The sequence below is a fragment of the Poecilia reticulata genome, chromosome 10 (assembly GCF_904066995.2).
Source record: "Poecilia reticulata chromosome 10, P_reticulata-male-v2, whole genome shotgun sequence".
NCBI lineage: Eukaryota > Metazoa > Chordata > Actinopteri > Cyprinodontiformes > Poeciliidae > Poecilia > Poecilia reticulata.
In genome coordinates, this window is record NC_088839.1 from 23,837,939 (window position 1) to 23,852,104 (window position 14,166).

At 38.1% G+C, this 14,166-nt stretch overlaps 1 protein-coding gene across 8 annotated transcripts in view; it reads left to right on the forward strand.

The window, feature by feature from the left end:
- Positions 1-14,166, forward strand: part of diaph2 (diaphanous-related formin 2) — a 456,529-nt gene that overhangs the window by 311,256 nt on the left and 131,107 nt on the right. For all 8 annotated transcript variants that reach the window (XM_081611702.1, XM_081611700.1, XM_081611701.1 and 5 more), the window contains one exon: positions 6,657-6,780. In XM_081611702.1, the coding sequence (XP_081467828.1) occupies positions 6,657-6,780 (124 nt within the window). The remainder of the gene's footprint in view (positions 1-6,656; positions 6,781-14,166) is intronic.

Below are 14,166 nucleotides of genomic sequence, written 5' to 3' on the forward strand. Positions count from 1 at the left end.
ACATCTCTGAAACCTGCTGTTGTACATCTGGTGGAATCACAAACACTGTCTTGAGTGGGTGCTATCACCTCCGGTGCCCACTGTGTAGTTAGAGCGCAACACAGCTGTCCTTAATAGAGTTCATGTGCAACAACTCCACCAAGACCCACCATGTTGTCAAAGTGCTGAAGTGAATTGCTTGTGCAGATTTTTACCCACAAATCAAGCGAGTTAGAAGATTACTCAATAGAAGTGCATTCACTTATTCACTTTAGGTATAGCTAGTGGCAGATTGTTTCAGTGAGATAACTTTAATGCTGCCCTTATGATGAACATGTAAATCTAAAAGGCAGTGGTGTCAACAAATTTTGTGTACTGGGAACAATTTAGTTGAAATGAAATAGATTTGTGAAATTCAGATTTTTTTTTTTTACTACTTGCAAATTGACAAATTGTGCCATATCTATTTCAAATAAATGCAAAATGCAAAAAAAAAAAATTTTTCTGTAAATCATTGTGAAGGTCAAAGGTCAAAAATTTTTCTGTAAATCATTGTGAAGGTCAAACATAAATGGGATTGAACATGTTTCCAATATTAAAATAAAGGTGTACAATTTTTAACCTTTCTTGAGTGAACCGCCTTCTGTTTTGCAAGTAAAGACACTTTCTTTAGTAAACTCTGAGCATTAAGATCATGATACGCATTATTCTTTTGTTGAAAATGCTTGTAAAGGAGAAAGATAATGGTTAGTCGATCTGAGTGTATTTTGGAGTAAAGGTCTGCTGTAAAAGCCATGGTGTGTTCCTGTATAAATAAAATAAAAGCACAAGTTGCATCCATGGCCCAACTTGAATTGTTACCAGGACCACACAAAATCATTCTGAGGGCCACAAATAGCCCCCGGACCGCACTTTGGATACCCCAACCCTGCACCCTTCTCCGTTCGAGCACAGCATGTTCGTGGAGAATGTGGTGCTAAAGGACCTGCAGACCATTTATGTCTATGGGTCTAGCAACTACGGTAAGCAGCCGCCGACTTCATTTTCACCCGTAGAAGAAGAAGCGTGCGGTGCATGCTGGGATAGTTGTCAGAACGCTGGTTTGTTAATAAAGTTTGACTGACCTATCTACCCAAAGACATAATATAAGAATAGACCCCTCATGGACCGCTTTCGCCTATTGTCGCTGACGAGATTTAGGGCGGCCAACTTGGAGCGGTACACCGCTCCATCAATCAATCAATCAAATTTTATTTGTATAACACATTTCAGCAGCAAGGCATTTCAAAGTGCTGTACATAATTAAAATAAAAACAGCATGTGACATTAAATAAACGTTGAGAAAGAGAGAGATTAAAAAAAAAAAACATTAAAACCCGCCCCCCTTCAGGACTTCAGTTAAACGCCGTTTAACTGGGATTCTAAACCTCAGGGACTTTAGTCAAAAACACCATTTGACAAGGACTCCAACCTCTAGGTTTTTAGTTGAAACTCCGTCAACTGGGACTCTAAACCCCGTAGAACTTTAGTTAAACGTCGTTTAACTGGGACGTTTTCCGGGGGGCTTTACATCATTAAAACGTAGAAAAGAAATAAAAAATTAAAAACATTAAACACATAAAAACATGGAAGACATCAAAACCCGCAGTCTAACCCTAATTTAGCCATAAGCAACTCTAAACAGATTTAAAGCACCCAGTGTTTCAGCTGTTTTACAGTTTTCTGGAAGTTTGTTCCAAATCTGTGGTGCGTAGAAACTGAATGCTGCTTCTCCTCGTCTGGTTCTGGGTCTGGGGATGCAGAGCAGACCAGAACCAGAAGATCTGAGGGGTCTAGACGGTTGGTACAACAATAACAGATCTTTAAGTTATTGTGGTGCTAAACCGTTCAGTGATTTATAAACTAACAGCAGTATTTTAAAGTCTATTCTCTGAGCTACAGGGAGCCAGTGTAGGGACTTTAAAACTGGTGTTATGTGCTCTATCTTCCTGGTTTTAGTGAGAACCCGAGCAGCAGCATTCTGCATCAGCTGCAGCTGTTTGATTGATTTATTATTCAGACCTGTGAAGACGCTGTTGCAGTAATCAATGCGGCTAAAAATAAACGCATGGATGAGTTTCTCTAGATCGCGCTGAGACATAAGTCCTCTAATCCTAGAGATGTTCTTCAGGTGATAGAAGGCCGACTTTGTGACTGTCTTAATGTGGCTCTGAAGGTTCAGGTCAGAGTCCATCACTACTCCCAGCCGAGTGGGACTTCACTCAGCGTTATGTGAGTGGAGTCATTGTTACGCTGATACGTAACAATGACGTATCAGCGCATTTAATCGATCATAACACGCTTTTTTGTTACTGGAAACCATATTCAAACATCTATCAAAGCTACATTTATAAACAATTGTATTATTTAAGTTTGTTTTTAATACATAGTTTAGCATATTTAAATATGCTTAGTGGCTATAACAATAGAATAGGAATGACATATTCTGATATTGATGTATGATGAGCATATTAAAAAGCCCACAGCCATTCATAATTTATTTAATAAATTATTTAGTAATATCAACACATATTTATATAACTATACAAACACAAATAAATAATGATTAATAATGACACAAATAATGATTAATACTGAATAATATATTTTGGATACAGGTAGGTAGGTAGGTAGGTAGGTAGGTAGGTAGGTAGGTAGGTAGGTAGGTATTAATCATTATTTATTTGTGTAGATATAAGTGTAGACATATGTATATGTTTTTCAGCCGATGAGTTCTAGCTTCAGAGAGATTCAGCAGCTGAGATTGAGTCCAAAATCCGATGTGAGATTCATCCGTGCTGCAGTGAATCCATCTCTCTTTATAGATATCTCCCTCTTCTTCCTCACATCATGTCTTTATGAAACCTTCAAAACAAAAACGGAAGATTTGGGATGTATCTTACTTTTGACAGAGTGAAATAATTACATATAAATAATAGTCTTTACCACCTGTGTAAACTTTGCTGGTGAATGTTATAACACATAATATAAGTTTTATAATATGTGTTACATTGTTTCATGTCTAATATAGGCTCTTGTGGCAGATAATCTAAGTCAACGTTAGAGAATAATTCATGTTTTTAGATTTACAGAATCTCAGTTAGCCTTCATAGCGGGGCTGAACCCCGTATTACACCAAGCACTGTAGCTAATATTAGCTGGTATCTCGCCGGTGGACATAAATACAGTAAAGTAATATTCTAATCACAAAATATACACAATAATATGTCCATCTTACTTGTGAAATGTTGTCTGTCGAGCCCTCACGTCAATAGTCCATCGATCCGAACAACAACATCCCTCAGTGCTGAGGCATCTTCTGCTGTTTTGATTGAGCAAAGTAGGAGGGACGACCGCTCCAAGATGGCCGCCGTATTTCCTGCGCCGGAGCAGCCAATGCGGGGTCTACTCTTATTATTATGTCTATGGCTAGACATGTTGTGGCTCAATATTGGTCCATATGTAAGGCGCACCTGATTATAAGGCGCACTGTCGGCTTTTGAGGAAATTGAAGGTTTTTAGGTGCGCCTTATAGTGCGGAAAATACGGTACTGGTCTTGAAGTAGTGGCTTAGCTTTTTATGCAAATAACGACTCAAACTTACCTCATGTGTTCACTTCTCCAAGGTCCTGGATGCACTTATGAAAGACATTCAGTTTTGTAGCATTTGACTTTCTCTACATGTGTACAAAAGAAAAAAAGTCTTAATTTTTTTTTTGTAACCTAAAGCAGCACTGAAAGAGAACTTTGCTTGGCAAACTTGGATTATTTGTCTATAAATAACAAGAAAATTGCCCCTTTCACAAATTACCGAACCGAAAGTTGACATGTTCACATTATTGTGGTTGATTTGGTATTGTGAGCTGCGCAGTGTGTTTCTCTGACACTTTATTTGAGCGGTACACTGCAAACATAATGTGCTCTGTCTTTATCTCGTTTTTCCCTTTTTCCCTCCCCCCTGTAGGAAGGAGGAATGTGCCAACAGCTAGTGTTACAGACCTCATATCAATAAATATGTTAAGTTAGAATCTTGTCTTTCAAATTGCCTTTTGTCTTCCCTGCTCTCCTTCTTGTCCCCCATACATCATGCAGCCTCGCGGTTATTTCCGTAAAGTGTGCCTGTTAAAAAGAGCCGTGCTGCTCTTCCTCACAGCCATTACCAGAATGTCCAACCCCTCCCGTCCTCCGTTTCTCCTCTGATCCACCTCATATGCATTCACGGGACTCTTGCTATATTTTTTTTCTCCTTGGATATTGAAGTAGGATTTTTTTTTGTAGATTTACTAATTATATCCTAAAGGAATTGGTGGTAGATTTTGTAAACAAGTGATTATCTCAACAATGAACCGATACTACGTGCTGCTTGTAGTTCTAAAAAAAACATTAACTAGCCTATGAGCATATACATTGTGGTGTATAAGAAACAGATTTGTTCAGGGTAAGCAGTTCATGTTCTATATTTGTGTCAGTGTGTCTCAGCAGTGGGCAGCTCCCATGTAAACAATAGTCTGTGCAGAAGTCCCATGGCTGTGCTCTGATCCTGTTAACAGCTCCCCTGAAACCCCGGCGTACTTTGCTTCAGCCACTATTTCTTGGCTACAGTAGTTACTATAATCAGTATTTCAGCCAAACCATTACTCAGTACTATCAATCAGGCCTCAAGCTACTATAATACTACTATCAGAAGGCACAGTGCCTGACAAAGACCTCCCAGCTGCTCAGTGTGAATGTAATTGTCTCTTTTCTTGCATCATCAGCCCGCCTCTCTTGCTCGTTCACTTCCCCCTTTTCACCATTAGTGAAGCTAAGATCACATTGGCAAAGCATAGGGATCTCAGAGGCCCCATCAGTGGAGAAACGGGCGATGTGATACTGTGTTTTGCTCAGTGTCGTTCCCAGGAGGTGCGTCTACGGGAATTGGGGAGGAGGAGCTGGGGATCTCCCAGTCTGTCGATCCAGGCAGCTCGCTGTAAGGTCCAATAATGACAGAGAGCTCAGGCTTCACTCACGCTAAATTACAGCTGAACTGTATGTGGATCTGGTAGAAATGTGTGTGTGGATGAAGTTTAGTTGACTGGTCGGAGGTGGTTTGAGATCCAATTGTCAGCTAACTGTCTGAAAACAAACTGAGACCAAATAAAGGAATGGTCTGATGGGCTCTTTACTCTTATCTCAATACCACTGCATTTACATCCAAGTGTATTTGGTCATTTTACATCCAGTTCATCTCAAAATTATTCACTCCCCTGTGGGATTTGCATGTACAATTATATTCATATGAACCAGAAGTTATTTTTGTGTATGTGTGTGTGAGTAAGTCATTTGTCAAAAGATGATGAAACAAAGAACAGTATTAAAATGGAACAATCTTATTTGGCGTAAAAAAAGTCCTTTATAAAGGCTGACAAGCTTTTTTCATATCAACTGGTATTTGATTTATCTTTGGTGATGAGCTCCGAGTCTTTAGCTTTAAAAAAAATGCAAAATTCTTATTTTTTCTCACTAATTTATAATAAACAAAAGAATCCCCATATGTCTAAACCATGTGCTATTTTTGTTCTTTATAAATTACTGTGTTAATCTAACACAAACAATGCATTGGGGGTTATATCTTGATAAAGTGTAAAGAAGGTCAAGTGGACTAGCACAGCATTTTTGAAATTTAGTCACATTTTCTAATATCCTTTGACACAATCAGGCACATTTGTTGGTTTTAGGCTTATCCGAATTATATTCCTGGAATGAGGCTTTCAATTTTTTTCTGAAATACAAACGAAAAAACAGCATTTTGCATTTCATGTGAACCATTTTGTAAAACTTCTGAACTCTTGCCCTTTATTAGGTCCAGACCCTGAGCTTCAGAAAAATGTTGGTCGTGTTTTAAGAAAAAACACAAACCCGTGTATTCTGGGAAACCCTAACCATTCTCTTCAACCAGTTTTGTTTGATTGAAGACTGAGTTTTATCAGTGTTTTCATCGTTCACGTACACTCTCATCATCAGCCCAAGCTTCTTGTTAACTACTCATCCTAACATATGAATCCACTTAGGAGTTTATTTTCCTTTCAAGGCTATAAAGAATCAACCAAAAGGTTTTCGATCCACTGCTCTGTGAGCCAAATTTAGCCGGAATCGCAATTCATTGACAAAGCCTCTAAAGTTATTTATATTGCATCTGCGTGCATCAATAAAACTAAAAGTGCAACCTAAACTTGGGACTGCATCCATGCTCCTGTCCCGTCTGATCCCATTAGACACTGCTTGCTGTTTGAAGTTTCTACTTGAAAGGCCTAATCTGAATACTGTGGATTTCACAGCTACTCTGCAAACAGTGATTACAGACTGATTAATGAGCCACAGCAGACACAACTACACACTGTACACAGGCACGCACGCACACACACACATGCATGCACGCATGCAGGCTTTCTAGGCCACACACAAATTGAGTTTACTGTAGTCAGTTTGTCGCAACACACAGTCTGCCTCGGTCGCAGCTGGTTTTTCTTTGAATGCGACGTTTGTGTTGATTTTGTTAGGGGGAGGAAGGACTTTTTTTTATTATTATTATTATTTCCAGTAAATCCAAATGTTGATAATGATCTATTGTTATTTTTCTGTTTGTTTGTTTTTTACAGTGTCTGCTGAAATCCTAAAGGGCAGTCTGACCACAATGGAGAAGCAGATTGAGCGACTGGAGAACGATATCGAGAACTTCCCCAAAACCAACGACCCCCAAGATAAGTTTGTGGAAAAGATGTCCATATCCTTTTTAATCTGGTGATTCTCACACCTCTGCATGCTTGTTTTCCTCCACACTGAATAACGTCGCATGCCACGTTGCTCGTAAACGTGCGTGTTTGTGTTCTGCCCGGCAGCGGCGAGCACTTTAAGTCACTTGGTTTGATGGGTGACACCCAGGGGAGCGTGGTGGGAATGGATCCGACTGCCTTGCTCCGAAATGTTGATCAGATCTCCCTCTTCATTCTTTCCTGTGTCCCAAGAGTGAAGTCGTGCCCATGGCTATTTTTGCTGCACTCTGCCACTGCTGCCTGTCCCCTGAGGGCCTCTAATAGGGGCTTCTAGCCCCCTCACACCCTCTTATCGCCTATCCCTGATTTCATCTCTTGACCGGCCACACAAGCCTCTCCACAGAACCATCTTTCCTCGTGGCACCGCTCCCGTTTCGATAACAGAGTGCTTCACTCTAACCTGAGCATCTCTGCTCCCCCCCAAAATTAAATTAGCCTTGTCCCTGGCTTTTTTTTTTTTTCTTCAGCAACCTCTCTGAGAAAAAAGGTCCTCAAACCTGCAAGTTTGATCAATGGTGAAAATCAAATCTCATGTCAACACCCCGAGGTTAGATTCCCTTACATTAGAAAGAGTAAAAACATTAAAAGACTCTCCAGGATCCTTTTTGTGGCTTCTAACGTAATAAAAAATGATAAAAAAAAAAAACTACTCTTGAGTAGTTGAAAAAGTGTATGGGTGTGGTAACACATAACCCGATACTTTCTGCCTTTAATCTGGCATTTATTTAGATACTAAGTGCTATAAGAGTGATAGTCTAAGATCACAAATAACCTGCTTTAAATCCCCCAAAAAGCGTTTAATGTGGTGAAATTAAAATGAATGAGCAAACCCGAGGCTTTCACGTGGCTTCAGGAGTTAGCAGGCAGGAAAGCTGCTCTGCCCCCTGATGCCAGTATTGATTCCCTGAATCCTTGGAGAACTGGAGGGCTAGAGCGAGAGGAAATGGGGAAGTGTAGATTTACTGCAGTATGGCTCTCTTTCACTGTCTGGAGCTCCTCCCTGGAGGTTAGCAGTGAGAAGCCGACTGGCCATGACCTGAGAAAACCTCGCTCACCTTCTTCTCCCAATCTCACCTGAATGTTTCGGTTTTAAAAGCTAAGAAAACTTTAAAAGTCTCTGATATTTTTGGTTCTTGTCTTTTGCTTACTCTTTCTTTTCTTACGCAAATACTACCACAGATTCTAGTTTCATAATTATGGGTCAAGAAAAGCCCTTAATTATTATTACTTGGACACAATGCAGCCGCAAACTTAAATCTGCTTAATTTTGGCCATTCTTCTTTGGAAAAGGCACTGATTGAACTGTCAGATATGATGGAGAGCTTTTGTAAATAGGAGTCTAATTTGGATTTCAGTCCCTACTTTGACTAGGCCACGGTAACGCATAAATATGCGGTGATCTAAACCACTCAAGTGCAGTTCTGACCCAGTCTCAAGACTTTTGAAACCTGTTTTTTCAGAATTATCTTCAATTTAGCTCAATTCCCTCAAATGTCTGCAGAAGATAAAGACGTCCACAGCATGATACTGCCGTTACTCTACTCAAAATGTGTTGGCCAAATGTTTAATGTTGTTTTGCTTTAATCTGAGCACTTTTTTCCACATTTACTGTGACTCTTTAAAGCTTGAGGAAAGCTTTGAGCGGGATGTTTTGCAGCGCATTTTTAACATTTACTTAATTTTTTTCCCTTTCTTTTAATTGCTGTAAATATGCTGAATGAAAAAGCTGAGGGGAGTGTAAATACTTTTTAAAGAATGAGTATGAGGAAGCAACAAAACACTTTTTTCAGAACTACTTAATTTTGTTTTTTCATATCAGTTAATATCTGAATAAGCAAAAGAAACATGATTTTCATGACGTATTCAGACCCATTCAATAATTTAGAATATTATTGAAAAACCCATTTATTTTTGGAACGTTATCACCAAGTGAAACACATTATATAGATTAATTGCACACAGATGGATGTTTGAAAGCCATTTTGCTGTTAATTATGATGATTTTTCACTTACACCTCATGAAAACATGACATTGGAAATTAGAATATTGCTTCAGACCAAAAAAGCTTTTACAAACAGAAATGGGGGCTTAATAAAAAAAAAAAAATTAAAAAGTTAAGTTATTTTCAAAAGGTGCTTTTATTCTTACAGACGAGACTCATTGGGACGTTTATTCTAATTGAAAATGAAGGTGGATACTGTATCATAAATGATATTTATTTTTTTAATCACTAACAATGGATAGAAATACCTAGTTTTATAAGTTGATGAGATGTAACCATGCTCCTCTACATGAAACATAGCTTAATATGTAGCTTTTGTAGATGCTACTTCTGCTGTGGAAAAGTAAAATGTTTCATTTTTGCCTCTGCGACTGTTGGCACGATTCCAAAACTCATTACGCTCCAGTGTCTCTCAGACATAATTTCAGCTAATTAAAGTGGGCTACATCTGCCATCTTTAGCAGTTTTGTGTCCATTTCAGTGGAGAAAAAAACATGATTGCAGGTTAATTTCAAAACAAGTTTAACTGACAGAAATACCTCTCATCATTTCCTCTCCGCTTGGTGATAACTCTCTGAAGCCAGACAGGTACTTCTATCAAGCACTGGCTTTATATATCTTTATTGGTGGTTCAGCCTACTGAGAATTTAGCTGAACAGAGATGAAACGGATTGAAATCGTCATCTCCAGAATGTTAACCTATGAATATTTCTCTGCTTTAACATTACCATGTAACTTCTCTCGTGATATTTCACATAGATAACGTAATTTCCTGTTTTTACTGCCTTTACTATTGGAAGAAATACAACAAAATTATTATGTTCTAGATTCAGTTGATTTTTTTTTTTTTTTTTTTTGCCAGTTATAATGTATTTTAATGAATGCATTTAAGAGAAAAGCACAGACACAATGTTGATTGGGGAGTTTTTACATTTACCGGTGATAGTGATCTCTATTTGGTCCTTTTTCTTCCCTTAGAAAAACACAAGCAGTAAGTATATTTGCAGTAAGTCTGGAAAGGATAACAGCTGTAGTTCTTTAAAAGTTTTAACCTACCTGCTTTAGCTGAGTCCAGTTTTTCTTTTATAACTGTAACATAAGGACGTAAAATAACACCACTGAGTTGTGTGTTGCTGCAGGAGCTGTAAAATAATTTTACTGTTTCTAAGCAAAGACATAATAATTGCTAAGTTTATATTTTTGTGAGTATTTATGAGAGAACGCAGAGCCTTAGAATCTCCAGCAGGTTTGGTTGTTTTTTTATAATTTCAAACAAATCAGTGGATCGAAACTAAAATACATAAACCAGAACGAAAAACCTGCTTATTTGTAGAAAGTTTTAATGATGCACTGTTGGAACAATGACTCTCGGAACAGGACTTCTGTTTATTTAAGATTTATTTTATTTTTTTCCCAGTTTCATCGATACACATGAAGTAGAATAATTAAAGTAAAGATGCTTTCTTTAACTTTATCCGGGGATGGGAAAAAAGGGATGTTGGCTCCCTGAAGCATGACAGATGGAGGAACAACACCAGCTAAAAGTCATGCATTTGATGCTTGAGTAGCCCTGAAAAAGTTCAGTGAGGCTCTGTTGTCTTGCCTGATGTGGGCTGTGATGAATGAGGCAGTCAGTGTTTGTGTTCATTAGAAGTAGAGGAGCCACTTTTTAGTACAAATGATCATTTTCTAGAGATAAACCATATTTTAAAAGCCAATGTACCTACTTTTTGTTTGCTTACTCTCCTTTCTTCTGATTTCAATCTGTGTAAGCCTAAGAAATTAGATCATTGTCGAGCAAAAAGCCAATCAGGAAGTTGTCGAATCACTTGCTTACCTTTTAGTTAAAAGTTGTTGCCTGAAATGATAGCAAAGGAAAATAATGAAAGAAAGAAACAGAGAAAGACTTACCAGAAGCACTCCATTTGGCTTTATTGATACATTTTTCTCTTTTCATTACTGTAATGTATGCAAATTACTGAATGGGGTGTTTGTTCAGCAGTTTAGTGATCTCTATCTGTCAGAAGTAATGGGGGCCCAGAAAGACTCTACAGTTGAGGCACAAGACCCCAGAGAGCCTTATTTCACTGCAGAGGCTATTGCTTTCACATGCACCATCACACACACAAACACACACACATATAGATGTAGAAATGTGTGTTTGCTGCTGGTTGATACAGAGCAGAGTGGAGTGGGACTCTGCATACTAGAATATTGATGTAGTGAGGTGGCTCGATGGGGCGCTATGAGAAACCTAGCAGAAGCCTGATGAATGCTTGGACATGTCTAATACATCTCACTGTGTCGCGCTTAATGACTTAACCCAATGTATTGATATTCAGCTTAACCTTTCATTTCCCTGAATACCACACTCAGAGTATTTCCTTGTCTCCACACTGAGTGACAAGGAGGAAGGTGTCATTAAGCTGCATTACTTTGGTTAGACTTTGTGTTTGTGGAAATGAGCAATGCTGCAGTTGGGTTTCTCTAAGGGCTATGTTGAGCAGTTTGTTGTATTTATGCATGTTGAGCCCTTGTTTCTCTGTCCAATCATTTATCAATTTGTCCTCCGATTAGTCGTTATCAGATCAGAGCGGTAACCTGTTGTTCATGCTCAGGTTTTTCTTTAGTAAAGAACCGTTCTTTATCCAAGAGTTTACACAGTGAGTTTGGATTTCTAGACTCGTGTTTACTTACCCTGAAGCTCTAATACTGAATGTAAGGAAAATAGTTTAGAGAATCCAGCTTATTGCTTTACTTACCTTCTTTGCATACCAGGACGGGGCTCTTTGAGCAACAATACAAATCTTCATTTGTAACTGATACCTACTGGTCGAACTGAAGCCTGTAGTCCTTGGATTTGGGCCCGCCATCCTCAAAGAGTCCTTTCCTGAAACCAGCTTAGTCCACCCACACGGGGTCAGAGCAGATGCACTTTTTAGCAGCCCTGAGGCAAGCCTGTAATACTTTCTCTATGGTTTAAAAATTGACAGAGAAATTTACACAGGTTCCATGTTTCTCTTGCAGTCTTCACCCTGATTTAGCTCAGTCTTCAAAGTGAGAGCTTCACTAAAATATGTTTACTGATGGCTCTTGTCTAAGACATGCTGTTGGCTTCGAGGTTGGTTTGTGTAGAAGTGCTGCAAGAGACACTTATTGTCAAATAAAAGGCTGACAGTTCTATTTAGCAGCTGACTGATTGTAAGTAGAAAAACACCTACATTTGTTTTGCAGGTAAACACGACCGTTAAGTTACATTTTTGCGAAAACCACTTTCACTAGTATAAATTTTTTTCTTCTTTCTTCTTGTGTCAGACTTGTTTGTTTTATATTATATAAGGATTTAATTTCCACCCTTACTAGATCACGATTGTACTGTGATCAACAACATCTTAAGATTTGAATTCACAGAAGTGACTTTTTTCATTTCATTTCGTACGTTTGAACAAGCACTATTGTTCCCAATTTATTTGGTTTATTTTGTCTGTTTAGTATCTGAAAAAGTGGGTCAACTAATGCTAGAGGGACTTTTGGTAAGGCCTAATAATTAATATAATTAAATAAAAAAAATGCTCAGCCTTCCTTCCTAAATCCTTTGCAGTGTGTTAGCACTCCCTCCTAATCACCACCTTCTTTTAACCTCCCTTTATTCACCCTGTGTGTTTTCCGCCGCTAATGAAATGCACTGTAAACTGCTTGGCCAATTAAGCAGAGCACAGCCGAACCACGTCGGCTTTTAATTACAACGAGAAAAAATCTGTGGAAATGACTTTAAATAAATAAAGGTGCCTGGTAACAGTCCTGTCTCATTCCTGAGTTCTGCGAATACGTCTGCCACCTCAACGATTCAAATCAAGCAAAGACAAAGGATGAAGCCACAGAATATTGCACTCTTTGAAATAATTAGTGATGCTTCATAATGAATAATACAATGTTGAAACAAAGAAACAAAGAAAATTAACACTTCTTAATATGTGTTGTCTGGAGAAACACTTTTAAAATCAAGTTTGGGATCTGATGACACTTTCGCGCTTCTCTCACAAACAGAACTATTTTATAACATGTACTTTCGTAAATGTGTCATCTTATGTGATCAAACTGATTTCCATTACTGTAATAGCAGAAGCATTCATGTGTGACAGAACAGTTTTCAGAAAAGAAACACTGACGCTGTGTTTTTAGGTGTGCTTGGCAGCACTAGCTCTTATATATTCTGCACCGAGAATACGTTGGTTATTACATTAACTGAGTCGCGGCTGCCACAGAGAAATTATCTAATCAGCAACATGGCGCTTTACAAGCTTAGCATGGCTTAAGGGCCTAATGTAACAAACTTCAAGATGCCAACACAGGCTATAATTTCATCACTTTGCAGCTACGTGCATTTTTAAAAAGTAAATTCAATAAAACTCCAATAAGGACGTTGTTATTCATTATTTACTTGATGTTGTTTTATTACAAATGGGGAATTCCAAAGGGAAAATTAAATCCAACATACAAAGCAATATTACAAAAATGCAGGTATTGTTCCTTCGGGAAACTAATAATGCGTAAAGTTATAAATAAACAAATAATGTTATTAATATACAACGCAGATAGGTGGCACAGTTTAGTGTGTGTTTTCTGCAGTTTCACAGTCTGCAGAAGAAGAGTGCAGCTCGGTTTGAAAGTCACATGAAACCTTTGATGTTTGGATCTTTTTTTTGTTGTTGTCATAATTAGGGAAAAAGCTGACAGAAAAGTGAAAAATGTAGTCCTATGGAATAGAACTAACATTAAAAAAAATTCCAGACAGGTGACATGTTGGTATAATTAAAAGGTTTATTAAAATCTCTCAGGGATATGAATATTTTTGAATTTACCTCTGTCTTGCCTTTTCCTGTAAAACTGTGAACCCTCCAAGTTGCCCTCAGGTCCTCAGGGAGTCTGTTCTACAGTCAAGAGCCATAATAAGTAAAAGATGCTTCCCTGTAGGGCTTTTTCTCCCCCAACTCGGGATTAATTAAAGACCTGCCTTTAGATCACGAACATTTAAAGCTTTAAAAGCCAGTAAAAGAATGTTTAACGTATAAAAATGTTCAATTGTAGCTCACAAATCATTGAAAGCTATAATTCATGTCAGATGCAGGAACATTAATAGAAATCCAGGAAACATACGTTTCAGGAAAAATACGCATTTAAATGTACAACTGTTCAGTTTTATTTCATCACCTCATTAAAAATGCTTTACTGCATCATAAAGTATCAGGGTGGTAATCTCTACAAAACAATGCAACTTTTTTTGGAGCAAAATGTGTCCAGAATATTTTGCTTCTACTCACTTTTGTCACTTC